This window comes from Ranitomeya variabilis, chromosome 2, assembly GCF_051348905.1.
Source record: "Ranitomeya variabilis isolate aRanVar5 chromosome 2, aRanVar5.hap1, whole genome shotgun sequence".
NCBI lineage: Eukaryota > Metazoa > Chordata > Amphibia > Anura > Dendrobatidae > Ranitomeya > Ranitomeya variabilis.
The window spans coordinates 324,605,983-324,624,509 of record NC_135233.1 but is presented as its reverse complement, the minus strand read 5'-3'; the positions used below and the strand labels follow the sequence as shown (position 1 = coordinate 324,624,509).

The window sequence follows — 18,527 nt, the reverse complement described above, 5'->3', positions numbered from 1 at the left end:
CTCCCTATATGATGCTGACCAATGATAAGCAGGCAGCAGCACAGCAGAAAAAGAACACACCTCCACAATCAGCATCAGGAGACTTTTCCTGGAAGGTCTGTTTTCTGGCAAGTTTTAGGGAGAATTTCATGAAGTCCGGGAGTTCTGCAAACATTTGTATGTGCCAGAGGACCTTTCAGGCTTTAGAGTTCAGATTTATTTGTTATCTCTGCACGGCTATGTTTATCCAAGATAAAACCCTAGGGAGAAAGCAGCACAAATAGGATCTTATATAAAAACATTATAAGTATTTTTATCAGATTGTGGTAACCTGATCCGTAATATTATGCATTTTAAATTGATGTTCAGCTGCTGTGGATCCATGGGCTGTCAAAACCGATGAACATCAGCATCTGGAGAATTTGTGGATACCTCCCGCGCTGTCGATTTTTGAAAATAGAATAGAAATGAAAACATTTCCATTATACATAGAAATTATAGGAATTTCTATGTATAATTCAAAAGTATTCAATTTCATTACTACCCGATGTAATTATGTGCCAATTTAGTGAACTATGACACAACTCACACAATCATTTTGACTTGGTGCCTTTATTCAAAAGTGAAGCCTCCAAAAAACATCCTGTACGCTAATGTTTGTATGTGATTGTTTCCTGAAGAAGAAGTGCAGGTTGCCTTGAAACACGTTGAATAAAATAACGCGAGTTAATCAATTTCTTTGAATTGACGTCTTCAATAATTTTCTCATTTTTGAGATAGGAGATAGCAGTTGATGTCCTTAAAGCTATATTGAAAACTATGACTGTTGTTTTAAAAGAATTTGCAGCAGAATGTCTGTCTTTGCCTCCAGCTCCTCCTCTTTACCTTCTCCATCGAACTTTATGAGCACCAACTGACATCTCCTATCTAAGTAATGGGAAAATGCATCTTCACTAAATACAGATTTTACTCATTAAATGAGAGTGAATTAACATTAAAACAATGGTTACACTTTAAGTTAAACTGCAAAGACAATAACAGTGTATTGGGTAATCGAGACCTGAGTGACAGCTGGCAACTTAAAGTAATACCTTGGCTATATTATTATATGATCCCATTACAAGATATAGATGTGCCATTGAAAATTGTTAAACTGCAAATAACTTATTGTATTTGATCTACTCCAGGTTGTATCAAATTTTACTTCTTTTTTCCAAAGGTTCTTTTAGTATCATAAAGACATAACTGGTAATCAATAACCTTAATCATCATTTTCTACTTTGAACAGGAGAATATAACACAGAAGTTCAGGAGGGGACTGAGCAATATGTGAAAATAGCACGAGTTATCACACATTCAACCTACAATGCAACCAAGAATAAGTACAATAATGACATAGCACTTGTAGAGTTGGCCGACCCCATCAAACTGAATGACTACGCCAGACCTATCTGCATCGGAAACAGAGATTTCACAGACCAACTAGTGAGAACAGTGTCATACAGTTGGGTAACCGGCTGGGGGAATGTAAGATTTTTAGGAAGACAAGCCATAAAACTTCAGAAACTCGCTGTGCCCTTCATTGACCGAGCTACCTGCAAGAAGTCAAGCCGATTCTTCGTGTCCACAAATATGTTCTGTGCCGGCTTTTCTGATGAAGAAAAAGATTCATGTCAGGGGGACAGTGGCGGTCCACATTCGTCTGAGTTTAGAAGTATTTGGTTTCTGACCGGAATTACAAGCTGGGGTGATAAATGTGCAGAGAAAGACAAATATGGAGTCTACACTCGAATTTCCAGATTCACTGACTGGATACTGAGTACTACTAAGCTTTCCTAATCCAGGCTTGGATATTTTTCTTTTTTATGACTTCAGCACTCATGGAAACACGCAGCTTATAAAATGGTATGATTCATCGTGAAATGTTTAATTTTAGCCAAGAAAATGTAAAAAGTTAAAGGGTTGCTTGGATTATAGGCTAAATATTTTGCTATAGGTAATCTCTCCTAAGCCGTGGCTACAGAACGAAATGTTGTCTGAGAGCTGCAAGCTTTTTTCTGTTTAATGAGAGATATGTCATGGTATAACGAGAAATTGTTCAGAGTAAGACTTTACATCGGATATTAAAAGTATAGTAAAAGTGACAGTAATGTCAGGTCAATGTTAACTTTAGGAGAATTTGCATCCGACTGAATTTTTCAATATAAGGTTAAATATGGTAAATGCAATGAGAAAAACTATACATGACCCTTATCATTTTACATCATTTTACAACACTGGAGAAGGCATGTTGTTTGAAAACTTACCTAGAAACAGCTTTATTGTAGGTGGATCTGTCATCAGATCTCACAAGAAAACCTAAATGGATCTCATCAATTCTATCGCAACATTTTGGCCATAGGGTCTTTTAAAAATGTTCAACAGTTTGGCTTCTACAGCCTCTATAAATCACAGTACATAGCTGGTTACAGTATAAGTTAAAGGGGCTATCCAGGACTTTCTTTCTTTTTTCTCCATGGTGTTAAGCTCTTATCAGTAGTTAATTGCTAGCTACTTGCCTGTTCTACCCTGCCTTGAGCTCTCCCGGATCAGAGCCATCACAAAACTGCTCCCATGTCCTGTGATATCACTTTGACTGAGCAGATCCTTCTCTTGCGCTCTGCTCTCTTGAAATGGTGTCACTGCTGACGTCATGCAATTAAGCAACCAGGCTCTATATCATTCTTCCTGTGGTTTGGGCAGCATGAATTGCCCGACAGTTTCCCTTTAAGCACAGTTTCCATGCAATTATTGTATTTTTCTAGGTGTTTTGCATAATGATCAATACTTTATGAAGTTTTCTATGATGGTGCACCATGTCTACTATTATGTCTATTGAATGCACCATCCATGTAAATAGTCCATTCAGAAGTCAATTGTTTTAACATATCAAAAAAATGGACCATGTTTCATCACTAGGTTTGTCCATAGCTCCATCGGATTTTCATTAGTGTCATTAGAGTTTCATCTGAGTTTGGTTTGAGATTTTGTTGGATGAGAAAAAATAAGAAAAACAAAGTTTTTCCACCTTCTCCTATTTAGAAGTCGATGAACACCAGACAGACTTGCATTGCCTATTTTGATATGACATTCAGAGTGATTTTGCACTGACCAATCGGTCAGGAAAAAAAAGTGTACATGTGAACATAATAATAATAATCTTTATATAGCGCTAACATATTCCACAGTGCCTTACAGTTTTTCCCACATTATCATCTCTGTCCCCGATGGAGCTCACAATCTAGAATCCCTATCAGCATGTTTTTTGAAATGTGGGAGGAAGCCAGAGTATCCGGAGGAAACCTACGCAAATACGGGGAGAGCTTACAAACTCCTTGTAGATGTTGTCCTTGGTGGGATTTGAACCCAGGACTCCAGTGCTGCAAGGCTGCAGTGCTAACCACTGAGCCAACATCCCTGTAGACTATACTTGGTACGAATTCTAACAGTGAAAAACACGGATAGAATTCGTATGTGAAAAAATGGATGTCTGAATGAGCCCAAGTTTTTTTCTGAAGGCCCTGAACCCACAATAATCTAAGGAAATCTAAATTAAAATCTAAATTAAACAAAACTGGTTTCATTTTTCCATGTGCTTTGATTCATCAGGACGAGAGATTGGGGGAGAAAAGAGTATAAGATCTTGTTAATGCAATATTGTATCTAATACGTCTTACCATCCTACAAGGCTCCAAAATCATTGCTGAAAATTCAGTTTGTCATGTCACTGATCAAAACCGTCCATTTACTATTTTCTATCGCGTCTTCTTGTTAGAACCATTAACGTTCATTTTTCAGGAAATTGCATGAATTTGTGGTCTATCAATGAACACAGCATACATGGGATTTGTTACGTAAAATTCTATATCGACCTATTCATTCAGATGATTTTTTAGGCCAGTATCATAGACCAGTGATGGCGAACCTATGACACGCGTGTCAGTGCTGACACGCGTAGTCATTTTCAGTGACACGCCGGCCGCGGCCCCATAGAAATTGCTTCTTTCCCAGGGTCTGAAGGAGAGGAAACTCTCCTTCAGGCCCTGGGAACCATATTAATGTGTAAAATAAAGAATTAAAATAAAAAATATAGCTATACTCACCTCTCCGACGCAGCCTTGACCTCACCGAGGGAACCGGCAGCGTTGTTTGCTTAAAAATCGCGCTTTTCCTTCCTTACGTGAAGTCCCGGCTTGTGATTGGTTGCGTGCCGCCCATGTGGTCGCGACGCGACCAATCACAGCAAGCCGTGACGTAATTTTAGGTCCTTCAGGATTTTAAAATCACGTTCTGGCTTGTGATTGGTAGCGTCGCGGTCACATGGGCGACGCGACCAATCACAAGCCGGGACGTCACGGGAGGCAGGACAAGCGCGCATTTTAAAATGCGCGCTTGTCCTGCCTCCCGTGACGTCCCGGCTTGTGATTGGTCGCGTCGCCCATGTGACCGCGACGCGACCAATCACAAGCCAGAACGTGATTTTAAAATCCTGAAGGACCTAAAATTACGTCACGGCTTGCTGTGATTGGTCGCGTCGCGACCACATGGGTGGCACGCGACCAATCACAAGCCGGGACTTCACGTAAGGAAGGAAAAACACGATTTTTAAGCAAACAACGCTGCCGGTTCCCTCGGTGAGGTCCAGGCTGCGTCGGAGAGGTGAGTATAGCTATATTTTTTATTTTAATTCTTTATTTTACACATTAATGTTGTTTCGATACCGATACCCGATACCACAAAAGTATCGGATCTCGGTATCGGAATTCCGATACAGCAAATATCGGCCGATACCCGATACTTGCGGTATCGGAATGCTAAACAATGGCATCCGATCCGATTTTTTATCGGATCGGATGCCATGCAGGAGGTCTGTGGGTCCAAACAACAGAGCTCCGGTGCAGAGCGTCTAGGCCTGGGACTTCCGGTAGGCCAGGCGCAGCTCCCGGAAGTCCCAGGCCTCTGCGTCGGATCTGTGTTGTTTGGGCGGCATTGCGCTGCTCCCTGCTGCGCCGGCCAGAAGTCCCAGGCTGCACTTCTGAGGCCTGAGGAGATCGCTGTCTGGAGGCCCTGTGATTGCTGTCTGGAGGCCCTGTGATTGCTGTCTGGAGGCCCTGTGATTGCTGTCTGGAGGCCCTGTGATTGCTGTCTGCAGGCCCTGTGATTGCTGTCTGCAGGCCCTGTGACTACTACAGCAACCATCATCCAGTGAACTGTGGGGTGTCATTGGCCATTACTGAGATAAGTGAGAGGGAGGCATCAGTGATGGCGAACCTGTGGCAGTCCAGCTGTTGCAAAACTACAATTCCCATCATGGCTGGCCATTCAAAGCAAAGGCTTTGGCTGTGAAGACATGATGGGAATTGTAGTTTTGCAACAGCTGGAGTGCCACAGGTTCGCCATCACTGGAAGAATTCCCCCTCCCCCTCACTTATCTTAGTTCACGGCACCCCACACAAGTTAAATAATAGCAAGACCAACAAAAGAAACCAACTGACAGATGAACAAAGAAGTCACTAAGCAGGTAAGTTAATTCTAATTATACATATTTGTTATTTAAACTATACATGTCGCAAAATTATAGTTTTTTATCAAGGTGACACACCACCCAAGTTATGCTCGGTTTTTTGGCGAATTTTGACACACCAAGCTCAAAAGGTTGCCCATCACTGTCATAGACATTACAATTTACATTTGACATGTTTCGTCTATATCACGTAATACCTCTAAGGAGATGACTTACTTCCATATATTTGTTCACAGTGGGGTAAAACTCAAGAAGATTCTGTTCCCAGCTTGACAAAGTACAAGCTTTATATATTAGTGACCGTGTCATCTATTCTTATGCTGTTTAATAAATTACAGAAATATAGTCTTCTTAAAATTGAATCCGAGCCTATTGAAGGACCTGATCCGATTTATGAGGTTTATACTCTAGATTTCAAAAATGTGAAAATAGGAAATAAACCAAAATATATCCAGAGCTGTGCTTCAATTCCATAAGTGACCACCTATAATCGTAGTTGGGTACAACCAATAATTAGCCCTTTTAATAACAATCTTTACAACTGTGACATGTAATTGCCGATCTGATGCATTGTAATCAATAATTCATTGTGTAACACAACTTATCGATCCTAAATCTTTAGTAGATTATCAAATGGGTAAGAGTATTTCACCATTGCCGGGGTTTTATATATGCATTTATAAGCATTTTACTATCATCTGCTTTCTACGATATACAGTATTATATCTATTGCCAGGTTTACGAGCTGCCTACAACATTAGACAATTCAATTTTAAATACTATTTAAGGGAATTTTAAGTTACTTTATAGGGATCACTGGTCCAGGATCCTCATCTAGTATCAAAGAGGACAATGTCTCTCTTGATGGAGAACCCCACACACCCTTGTGTTACATGGGCAGCCATATGATGTCGGTAGTGGCTGTGAAGTTCCTCATTTCTCCTGTTGGGGCATCGCAAGAAAACAGAGCTTTCCCACAGATTGTAGCTGATTCCTGGGTCCCCGCAGTAGGCTATAATTGAATATTTGGTAACCTTTACAAAGCAAAGTTCTAAGACTTCTCCTCAGGATAACATTTACACTTTCAGTATTTGGTCAGTATTTTACATCAGTATTTGTAAGCCGAAACCAGGAGTGGAGCAATCAGAGGAAATATATAATAGAAACACGTCACCACTTCTGTATTTATCACCTCTTCCTGGTTTTGCCTTACAAATACTGAGGTAAAAAAACTCAAGAATTACTCAACGTGTGCACATGGACCTGCAATCATGAGAGTGAGTTGAGTGAAAATAATAACTACGTCACACGGTGGCTCAGTGGTTAGCACTGTTGCTCTGCAACACTGAGGTCCTGGGTTCAAGTCCCACCAAGGACAACATCTGCACAGAGTTTGTATGTTCTCCTCGTGTTTGTGTGGGTTTCCTCCGGGTTCTCTGGTTCACTCCAAAGACATACTGATAGGAAATTTAGATTGTGAGCCCCATCAGGGACAGTGATTATGTCTGTTAAGTGCTGCAGAATATGATGGTGCTGTATAAGCAAAGCATAAATAAAAATAGAATAGAATAGATATATCAAACCGCAGATTACACCTTGCTTGCTGCCCCCATAACCTCTGAGCTTTATAAAGCACCCATATAATAGCTGTAGGCCAAATAAACAATTTTCCTCCTGATCCCCCCACCATGTTTGGCCAAGTGTGAACGTGTTTTAATCGGGAGATGGTAGTTGCTTCCAGAAACTGTAGGCGATGGTTTATTTTTCCAGAGAACAAAACGCTCAGGTGTTGAATTTCAACCTGTCTGATCCTTCCTTCCCTCATCATCTGTTGGAGGAGGCCCCCCATACACAGAACATAACCATCAAGTGGGACTTTACTCTCATGTATGGGAAACTTTAGGGTATGTGCACTTGGTGTCTTTTAGACGCCAGCGAACTCGCAGCATTTTTTAAACAGAAGACGGAAAATGCAGGCAGCATTTCTCCTGAAGTATCTTCTTTCATGCCCTTCTGCACCATTCTTGCAGTGGCTTTGCTGCAGCTTTTTTTCACGTTTCATATATGACGAAGGATGAGGTTATTCATGGCTTTCAAAGCCACAAACAGTTAAAATAAGTGAGAAAAGACAGACTGTGCACAGCAAGTTGTTTTGACATTGCTGTACATGTACTTTTTCAGGTGACTTCTAGGCAGAATCCAGTTGAAAACTACATTGTGTGCACATCCCACAGGCCTAAGGAGTTCATATGTGGCCTTTTTTCACTGTTCTTTAATTGCTATGGGCTTGGAAGCCATGAAACAGCTAAAATAAGTGTCCTGACCTTTCTTCAGGCAGCAGCCACTTGGAAACCGCCACTATCTTTTACACTGATCAAAAAAATAAAGGGAACACTTAAACAACAGAATATAACTCCAAGTAAATCAAACTTCTGTGAAATCAAACTGTCCACTTAGGAAGCAACACTATTTGACAATCAATTTCACATGCTGTTGTGCAAATAGAATAAAGGAGTGGTTCTGCAGGTGGGGACCACAGACCACATCTCAGTACCAATGCTTTCTGACTTATGTTTTGGTCACTTTTGAATGTTGGTTGTACTTTCACACTCGTGGTAGCAGGAGATGGACTCTACAACCCACACAAGTGGCTCAGGTAGTGCAGCTCATCCAGGATGACACATCAATGCGAGCTGTAGCAAGAAGGTTTGCTGTGTCTGTCAGCGTAGTGTCCAGAGGCTGGAGGTGCTACCAGGAGACAGGCCAGTACACCAGGAGACGTGGAGCGGGCCGTAGGAGAGCAACAACCAGCAGCAGGACCGCTACCTCAACCTTTGTGCAAAGAACAGGAGGAGCACTGCCAGAGCCCTGCAAAATGACCTCCAGCAGGCCACAAATGTGCATCTGTCTGCACAAACGGTTAGAAACTGACTCCATGAGGATGGTTTGAGTGCCCGACGTCCACAGATGGGGATTGTGCTGACAGCCTAACACCGTGCAGGATGCTTGGCATTTTCCACAGAACACCAGGATTAACAAATTCGCCACTGGCACCCTGTGCTCTTCACAGATGAAAGCAGGTTCACACTGAGCACATGTGACAGACGTGACAGAGTCTGGAGATGCCGTGGAGAGCGATCTGCTGCCTGCAACATCCTTCAGCATGACCGGTTTGGCAGTGGGTCAGTAATGGTGTGGGGGTGGCATTTCTTTGGAGGGCCGCACAGCCCTCCATGTGCTCGCCAGAGGTTGCCCGACTGCCATTAGGTACTGAGATGAGATCCTCTTCCCCCTTGTGAGACCATATGCTAGGGCGGTTTGCCCTGGGTTCCTCCTAAAGCAGGACAATGCCAGACCTCATGTGGCTGGAGTGTGTCAGCAGTTCCTGCAAGATGAAGGCATTGAAGCCATGGACTGGCCCGCCTGTTTCCCAGACCTGAATCCGATTGAACACATCTGGGACATCATGTCTCGCACCATCCACCAACGTCATATTGCACCACAGACTGTCCAGGAGTTGGTGGATGCTTTAGTCCAGGTCTGTGAGGAGATCCCTCAGGAGACCATCCGCCACCTCATCAGGAGCATGCCCAGGCATTGTAGGGAGGTCATACAGGCACGTGGAGGCCACACACACACTACTTGAGCATCATTTCCCTGCCTTGAGGCATTTCCACTGAAGTTGGATCAGCCTGTAACTTCATTTTCCACTTTGATTTTGAGCATCATTCTAACTCCAGACCTCCCTGGGATATTAGTTGTGATTTACATTGATAATTTTTATGTTTTACTGTTGTCAACACATTCCACTATGTAATGAATAAAGATTTACAACTGGAATATTTAATTCAGTGATATCTAGGATGTGGGATTTTAGTGTTCCCTTTATTTTTTTGAGCAGTGTGTATGACATTGCTGCTAAAACAATGCAAAAACTGAATAAATAAATATGAACGGACACCCCTGCACTTAATTTGGGTGGGATGATTGATACAAAGCTGCAGAAAGTATCGCACACATCTGTCAACCATGCGCTGAGTTCTGAGAAACGGATACACAGTAAAAACGCTTATACCTTTGCGCTATGAATGTCCTCTGCACAAATACACTTCATATGAAGAAGAGGCTGAAATGATGCATATAAATATAACACTGAACTTTTGTCAGACCAAAAGAGAAATAAAAAAGGTTAGTTGTTGTGCAAGGCGCACAATGTATTTTCACCAATCTGAAAAAAATAAATAAATAAAAAGCCAAAAAAACCAAAAAAGGAACAACAGTGAATGAAAATATAAACTGATATTACGTCCAAAATGATGGGATGTTTCGATTGTGGAATGAGTATAATATAGAACTGCGATAATGGTAGAGTAAATGGAATATATTCAATATCTAATATAGGGTGTGTGCAAACAGGATGGAAGCTAAAAAACGACCAGCTTGATTGCAATCAGGCATATGCCTTGTTACGGTGTATCCATTTTCTCACAAGGCAAAATCCATCAAAGAAAAAGATCTTCTGCTTCAAAAATGATGCGAGTACTTCGGCATCTAAAGGATGCCTCCTATGCGCACATACCCTAAAGGTTTCCAATAGACAAGACTAAAACCAGATGAATTCGTCTGATAACTGTTATATGTGTATGGGGATGTCCTTCAACAGATGATCTTGTGGAAAGAAGGATTGGGCAGGTTTCTTTGTGACTGGTCTCACTACTATGTTAGAAGTATTATGTCCTGGCTGTCCTCCAGAAAAAGCACAAGAAGAACTTCAACACCCCTAAGAAAGATGAACATATATGTAGCAATGCAATCAGAGCATCAAGTTTAATACTGAGATCAATAGTTTTAGTGTCACTTAATCTGTAAAATAAAGCGTTAAATGGAAAAATTGTTAAATATTGTGAGAATGATAAGAATAATTTCTCCTCTTTTTGGTGGATGATGTTCTTAACAGCAAGAGCTGTACAACATTCTATCAATTATCTGTATACAGGACCAAGCGATTACTGCTTCATTTGTTGTTTTGTTAGGGAAGAACAAGATTCTTTATTGCAGTTTGTCACATTACACCATAAAGCAGGTAGTGGCAACAATGTCGAATGTTCAAGATCAACCAGTCCAGTCCATAGAAAGAAGGCCAACTTCAAGCTGTGGTCTCCATGAGAAGCCTCATCAAGACACGTAAAGCCAAGGTGAATAAAGTGCAAACGTTTTACTCGAAAACGGTAAAACATGTATAAAGCTTGGAATGGATTTTCTACAAATGTCAGCAATTCCATATTTACATTAAGTTAAAAACATTTCATTAGCCACGATGAAAAATAAGGTAATGATGATACTAAGGAGCATGGTAAAAATGGAATTTTCCAATGTACAACAACCTTTTTACAAAATGAGGTTTTTAAAAGTGTCGTTTGTCCACGTGAAAAAGGTGTCTGAGCTGTAGAGGATGGTCACAGACGATGTTGCAGGATAAGATTGGGTGCGATATTAACATGTAACAGTGAGTCTGACAACAGTGCTCCAGCAACATCCATGGATCAGAGCTGCAGTCATAGTCGTAGGGTGCTTCAGGGGGAGCTCAGCTTCCTTGTGCTACACAAAGCAGCGTCTGGAAAAAAAGGATCAAAGGTCAAAGGTGTGTACAGCTGAGTTTATCATTATAGTCTTCATCACTTGACCCACTGATCTGCCCATAGCGATATTATCTCTTATATATGGACCCTAGAACCATTAGAAATGTTATACTCTACTGCAATGTGCTACATATACCACCCACCGACTAGAACTGAGGCACTGAGTATATCACTTACATTTGAGGAAACAAATACTCTAAATCAGACCCATGCGGCCCTTTGCCTGTTCTGGTATCAGCGTCCTGAACCGCGCAGCTGCCGTCAACCTAGCGTCTCACTTTCAAGGGTATCTGCATCCCTTTTCACCATTGAGGCTATGTATCTGAGAGTGCAGCAGGTGCGATGACTTCACTACATTGCGCCAGCCGTACCTCACTACACAGCGCAGAGTAGAGCAGAGGGGGAACAGGGTTAGGTGAGTAACTTTATTCACTATTTTTAATTGACATTACTTTTTGGGAAAATGTAGGAACATAATACTGTGCAAGAGAGCTGTGTATGGACCTAATACTGTGCAAGAGGGCTGTATAGAGACATAACACTTTGCAAGGGGACCTGTGTGGGGTCATAATACTGTGCAAGAGCGCTGTATAGAGACATAATACTTTGCAAGGGGGCTGTGTGGGGTCATAATATTGTGCAATACGGCTGTATGAAGACATAATATTCTGCAAGGCAGCTGAATGTGGACATAATACTGTGCAAGGGGGCTGTGTGGGGACCTACTACTGTGCAAGAGGGCTGTATGGGGACATCATATTTCGCAAGGGGCTGTGTGAGGACATAATACTGTGTAAAATGATTCTGTGGGTCGTTTGTGCAGGTGGATAGACCGGCACTCACAAAGTCATCAGGACATTACTGTGCATACACCACCAATGAATGAAGACGCCTGCGTGAGATGACGGGTGGTGGATGCAGATCACAAAGAAGCTGGAAGGAAAAATAGGTCCAAGAGGTGTTAGTTTAGACTAAGCACTTGCACTTGGGAGCTCATTTGCATAAAACTATAGATTACAAGACAAGAGAGAGTAGGATTTGTAATACAAAGAAATGGAAGTAATCACCATTACAGGTACTTTAGTGTGATTATCTTACTTTGGGGTCTTAAAATCTGCTGACAGCTTGCTTTTAAATGTCACTGCACATACAGTGTGAATAGACCTTTATAAACTGAAATGAAGGAGGGCTATTGAAAATAGAAGATATGCAGTCATAGAGACCTGACTCAGTTAAAATTTGACTTATTATGCTTTATAATAAAGGCTTCAAGGTAAAGGGCTTAATCTGTTTGAGTAGCACAACTCCGTGCTGTTGGCTTCTAATCAGGATACAAGGTTTCCCCTTAGAGCAGAGAAGCACAGAAACCAAAACTGCACCGAGACTAATCTCCAAGAGACCGATACTGTACGTAATGTGTGTAACGTGTGTAATGTTAGCTTAGAGGGAGGAGAGCCTCGATGCAATAACTCAGCTCTTAAGTGAGTGATATATGGATTGCCATTGTTATGAATCCTTATGAGTCTACCAGCTATTACATATATGTCATTTTATATTGAAATAACTCTCTGGTGTAAGCGACATTTTGTATGGAGAGGTTTTCCAGCCATGAACATATAGTACTGTATACATACTGGCGTAGTACATGCATACACGAAAAAATGCACACACACTCTAACACACACATATATACAAAATATGATACATATACACAAATATATACACTGCGAAACAAACACATATACACACTGTGATGCACATAAACACTCTGATACAGTGGGAAAAAAGTATTTAGTCAGCCACCAATTGTGCAAGTTCTCCCACTTAAAAAGATGAGAGAGGCCTGTAATTGACATCATAGGCAGACCACAACTATGAGAGTCAAAATGAGAAAACAAATTCAGAAAATCACCTTGTGTGATTTGGCAAGATTAATTTTGCTAATTATGGTGGAAAATAAGTATTCGGTCACCTTAAAACATGAAAGATTTCTGGCTCTCACAGACCTGTAACTTCTTCATTAAGAGTCTCCTCTGTCCTCCATTCATTACCTGTAGTAATGGCACCTGTTTGAACTTGTAATCAGTATAAAAGACACCTGTCCACAACCTCAAACAGTCTGACTCCAAACTCCACTATGGTGAAGACCAAAGAGCTGTCAAAGGACACCAGAAACAAAATTGTAGCCCTGCACCAGGCTGGGAAGACTGAATCCGCAATAGGCAAGCAGCTTGGTGTGATGAAATCAACTGTGGGAGCAATAATAAGAAAATGGAAGACATACAAGACCACAGATAATTTCCCTTGATCTGGAGCTCCACGCAAGATCTCACCCCGTGGGGTCAAAATAATCACAAGAAAGGTAAGCAAAAATCCCAGAACAACACGGGAGGACCTAGTGAATGACCTGCATAGAGCTGGGACCATCGTAACAAAGGCTACCATCAGTAACACACTACGCCACTAGGGACTCAGATCCTGCAGTGCCAGACGTGTCCCGCTTCTTAAGCCAGTACATGTCCAGGCCCGTCTGAAGTTTGCTAGAATGCATTTGGATTATCCAGAAGAGTATTGGGAGAATGCCATATGGTCTGATGAAACCAAAGTAGAACTGTTTGGTAGAAAGAAAACTCGTCACGTGTGGAGGAGACAGTATGTTGAGTTACATTCAAAGAACACCGTACCTGCTGTGAAGCATGGGGGTGGCAACATCATGCTTTGGGGCTGTTTCTCTGCAAAAGGACCAGGATGACTGATCCATGTACATGATAGAACGAATAGGGCAATGTATTGTGAGATTTTGAGTGCAATCCTCCTTCCATCACAAGAGCATTGAAGATGAAATGTGGATGGGTCTTTCATCATGATAATAATCCCAAGTACACCGCCAGGGCAACGAAGGAGTGGCTTTGTAAGAAGCATATGAAGGTCCTGGAGTGGCCTAGCCAGTCTCCAGATTTCAACCACATAGAAAACCTTTGGAGGGAGTTGAAAGTCCATGTTGCCCAGCGACAGGCCCAAAACATCACTGCTCTAGAGGAGATCTGCATGGAGGAATAGGCCAAATAGGCCAACATGCCACCAACACTGTGTGCCAACCTTCTGAACACTTACAGAAAACGTTTGGTTTCTGTCATTGCCAACAAAGGATATATAACAAAATATTGAGATGAACTTTTAAACTTTTGTTAATGTCCAAATACCGTATTTTGTGGATTATAAGACGTACCCCAAATTTTTGAGGAGAAAAATAGGAAAAAAATGCTTTTTTAATAATATGGTGGTGCTTCTTATAATTCATGCGTGTAATTGCTTACCGGGGGTGGTGGCTGCGGTGAAGAGGGGTCCCAGGGTCGCTACTGGAGGAGGCAAGAGTGGAGCGTTGCTGCAAGCTGCAGGCTAAGATGAGGGGGCAGAGCCCCCGCACTTGGTTTACTGTGCTGTGGACTCCGGGAAAATGGCTGCTGGGGTGCCGCATGCGCAGATGGAGATCAGCACTGAGATCTCCATTTGCGCATGATAACTGCAATAAAATGACCCTTACCTGGGAAGAAAGCGGTTAACCTTTTCAATATATCCTTTAAATGTCAATCACAGAATCTCCTGACCTGAACTAATAGACACATATGAGGCTATAGGTTCAAGTCGGGAGTCCCATATTCAGTATACGAAATGTGAAATACGCTTGTGTGAACACAACCTTAGAAGTGTGTACTCATGAGTACCCACCGAAGCACCCACTAGGCACTATAAGTAGCAATCACATCTATTCATTAAGTTACTGACATACAAGAATGAAAGTTGAATATTGATAATTATGAGGTCCCAAAATTCCTATAAATGGGAAACGACAGGTGAAGGTGTAGGTGTAGTGCAGCGCCCCAGAGTCCTGGTCGTTGCAGTATTGTCGCTCCGCCACTAGGGAGTGATGGTACATCTGATGGCACTAAAGGAGTTCAACTGACCAGGTATCACAGTCACACATTACACTTCACACTCTGGCCACCAGGGGGAGCAAAGGGTTCTATGTATTAGGCCACTCCTCACACAGGTAAAACGGGGTTGGATAGGAAGTTAGGGAGAAGCTGACTGGGTTTTGCCCAGGTAACATCTAGTGAGAGAAGAGCATTACTTGGGAAGATCCAGGGGGGTCCCTGTCAGGGGTGGGATCCTGACAGAGGCCTAGCGAAAGAACAGATCGTTACGGAGCCACGCCTGCACTTCATTGCGGCGGCATCTTAAGAAAGGACACGAAGCGAAGTATATTGTGGAGAAGTGAGAAACGAGATCACAGCACAAAGGCGATAGAACCAGTCGGAGTCGTGCCCCGAGATCAGCAACATCCTACTGAGGCGCGTAGCCGGCGGCCGGAACGCCGAGGAAGTATTGGGCTCTACGCTTTACTTCAAACCAACGGCAGGGCAGTTAATTTTAGGTTGGCTGCCTCACCTTAATCACCTAATGAAGACAACGGAGGCAATTGTGGGAGAGGGGGTCTCTAGGGTCCCTATAAAATAACTCCAGGCCTACCCCGTCATACGGGTGCGTCCTATCCATATCATCTGGGGGACGGAGAGAAAGAACAGAAACATACATGACAGTTGTGAGGACTATCCCGTGGTGCTCAGCAGGGAAGTACTACAACACCCAGGCGCTAGTAGGTAGGCACTGATTTCCACCTGCAAAGGGAACTCTGGATGTGCCTTCGGACCGGCCGGTCTCAGCCAGCCCTGTTAGCAGTGCTCTGGATTGCGGATGCCGAAGCCTTCAGTAAAGAGCAGGACCACGGACCGGGTCGGGCCACCGTGACATCCTCAGAACCGAGAGACTCGGATCCGAGTACCCCGCTGTCCTGCGTTTGGGGGCCGCTTCAGTAGGATGGGCACATACAGATGACTTGCGTCCTTCCGAGTGTTACCTGTTATTTTGGATGCCCGCATCCTACATTCACCAATGATGAATTGTAAGTTATTTCCATGAATCCATCCCTCTTTTTTTCTGTTCAGATTCTTCACCAGCCTGCAGATAAAAGAAGCACAATATAAAATTTAAAATTGATTGCTAATAAACACTGATGTGAAGCTTGTGGCCCAGCAGGCAGTAGCGCTGAGCTCGTGTATGCGCGTGGGCACATAGCGGAGCTCATAGCACATGGCCCTCCACCTGCAAAGCAGTGCAATTCACAGCACTTATTTAGAGTGGTATTTGGGAGAAATAATGGGAAACAATCATAAAAAAGAACACAAAGTACTCTTTAAATGATGCATTTTTCCCCACAATTTTCCTAAATCTTGAAAACAATTAAGCTTTGTAGATTGTAAGCTTGCGAGCAGGGACCTCACTCCTAATGTCACTGTTTAAATTGTCTTAACCTGTATTGAATTTATTGTTTGTACATGTCCCTGCTTAATTGTAAAGTGCTGCGGAATATGTTGGCGCTATATAAATAAAAATTATTATTATTATTATTATTAAGGCCCAAAAACAGGTGTAAACCCGTCCTTAAAAAGTTATATTTACTTTTGAGCAATGTCTTGGGAAGGATATGACTCCCAGTCTGCGGAAGCAGAACAGTTGGTACCAAGGCACGCTGGAGCCACCCTCATAAAAGCATGAGGTATGGACAATGTGTTCTAATTAGTGATGAGCGCAAGTGCTCGTTACTCGAGTTTGCTGAGGCTGCTCTAAGTTTGCTGAGTTTGCACTAAGTATCGTGGGTGCTCAAGTAAGATATTAGCATCCCTGCAACTGCATGTTTCATGGCTGTTAGACAGCCATAAAACATGCAGGAATTGCCTGACAAACACAGAGCCTCAAAACATGAGGCCGCCGGGAGGACAACATCTCATTCAAGCACCCGCGATACTCAGTGCAAACCCGAGCACCCTCAGCAAGCTTGAGTAACGAGTACTTGCGCTCATCACTAGTTGTGATGTCTTCTTTGGTGCTCGGCAGTAGGCTTGGATGTCAGTGTTAGTGTGGCTGGGTTACCAACAATCCAGAAATTTCCAGACAGTCCGTAAAAATAGGGCAGTTTTGTTCCCTGACAATAAAAAAAAATTGTGATGTGTTCGTGATTTTTTTTTAAGGTTGTAGAAATTTGAAGAGATAATTAGGATGATGATCATCATCATTTTAGAGTTCACATTGAATGCCATCATATCAGAATTATGGGCAGTAGACATATGGTTTTCCCTTATGTCCATAAAAAATGTTCGGTGTCTGTGATTTTTAGAAAAAATGAGTTGGCAACCTTGTAGTGAAGGGCAGAGGAAGGGTTTAGTTTGTGACTGAATGTTAAAGGATTGATTCTTGTACTGTGATGTACTTACTTTGGGGTGAATAAAAATAATAAAGATGGTTGTGGCCAGTTTTAAACCTAATCAACAATGCGTGAGTAAAAGTCCCTTCTATCACAGAGGTTGACCCCAAAGTTGTCATAGTATAAAAACAAAATACAGAAAAAATTGATGACCTATCATGTCTATGATTAATATTTTACATATGATGACCTATCATGTCTATGATTAATATTTTACATATGATGACCTATCATGTCTATGATTAATATTTTACATATGATGACCTATCATGTTTCTGCTTAAATTCAAGAATGATACTGTGCATGAAGAATGGGGGTCGTACCACTGTCCTTCAGCGTCTTCCTGTAATAATTGGATAACGTCTCCATTTTTCACCAGTACGTCATCAGAGCCTCTCTTCTTGCAGTCAGCCAGTGCCTTGTATTTTCCAGGAGACTGTCATATAGCACATAATTAGGTTACAACACACATCGGAGACCGTCATTTAAAATCAATACGAATGTTATCAGAGATATTAAAACATCAATCCCATGCAGTGCACTACAGGTTGTTTAACTACTATGGGTTCAGACAAATATGGAGCCTAAATGACCATCCACCGGATACTCTCTAGTCTGCATGGGAGCTCAAAACGTCTACTTGGTGCCAAACTCCAAGTGGGTTTCATTTCACATGTAAACCACGTAAGTGTTTCAAGTGTTTTCAAGTGTAAACCACGGGATTCAGATAAAGTAGTAATAAGAGAGAATACCAACCAACTGCAACGTGTCCTCGTCTTCTGTGTCCGAACAAGGACATGTACAGTGATGACTTGACCATCCTTCGAGACCTTCACAGATTTCTAAGGACTGTGACATCCCATGCCAACCTGTAGTAACAAGTCAATACAAATCAATGACATGGAACTACATAAGAAATAGCAAAAAAAGGTGCACAACTGTCAAATAAATATGCTCATAGAATTGGAGTGCTATACCTAGTCTGTAAAATAATCATAATGAAGGGAAGAAGAAAAGACAAGAC

General features: G+C 42.1%; 2 protein-coding genes across 3 annotated transcripts in view; one reads left to right on the top strand and one right to left on the bottom strand.

Moving 5' to 3' along the window:
• F9 (coagulation factor IX) overlaps positions 1-3,584 on the top strand; it is a 95,790-nt gene extending 92,206 nt beyond the window's left edge. The window contains exon 8 of the mRNA XM_077285260.1: positions 1,268-3,584. Within this exon, the coding sequence (XP_077141375.1) occupies positions 1,268-1,818 (551 nt within the window). The 3' untranslated portion in view covers positions 1,819-3,584. The remainder of the gene's footprint in view (positions 1-1,267) is intronic.
• Positions 3,585-10,573: 6,989 nt separating this feature from the next.
• The window catches only part of MCF2 (MCF.2 cell line derived transforming sequence), a 181,614-nt gene continuing 173,660 nt past the window's right edge, over positions 10,574-18,527 (bottom strand). For both annotated transcript variants that reach the window (XM_077285261.1, XM_077285262.1), the window contains 4 exons: positions 18,260-18,372; positions 17,827-17,939; positions 16,100-16,200; positions 10,574-11,156 (listed from right to left, as the gene is read on the bottom strand). In XM_077285261.1, coding sequence (XP_077141376.1) covers positions 11,116-11,156; positions 16,100-16,200; positions 17,827-17,939; positions 18,260-18,372 — 368 coding nt within the window. In that variant the 3' untranslated portion in view covers positions 10,574-11,115. The remainder of the gene's footprint in view (positions 11,157-16,099; positions 16,201-17,826; positions 17,940-18,259; positions 18,373-18,527) is intronic.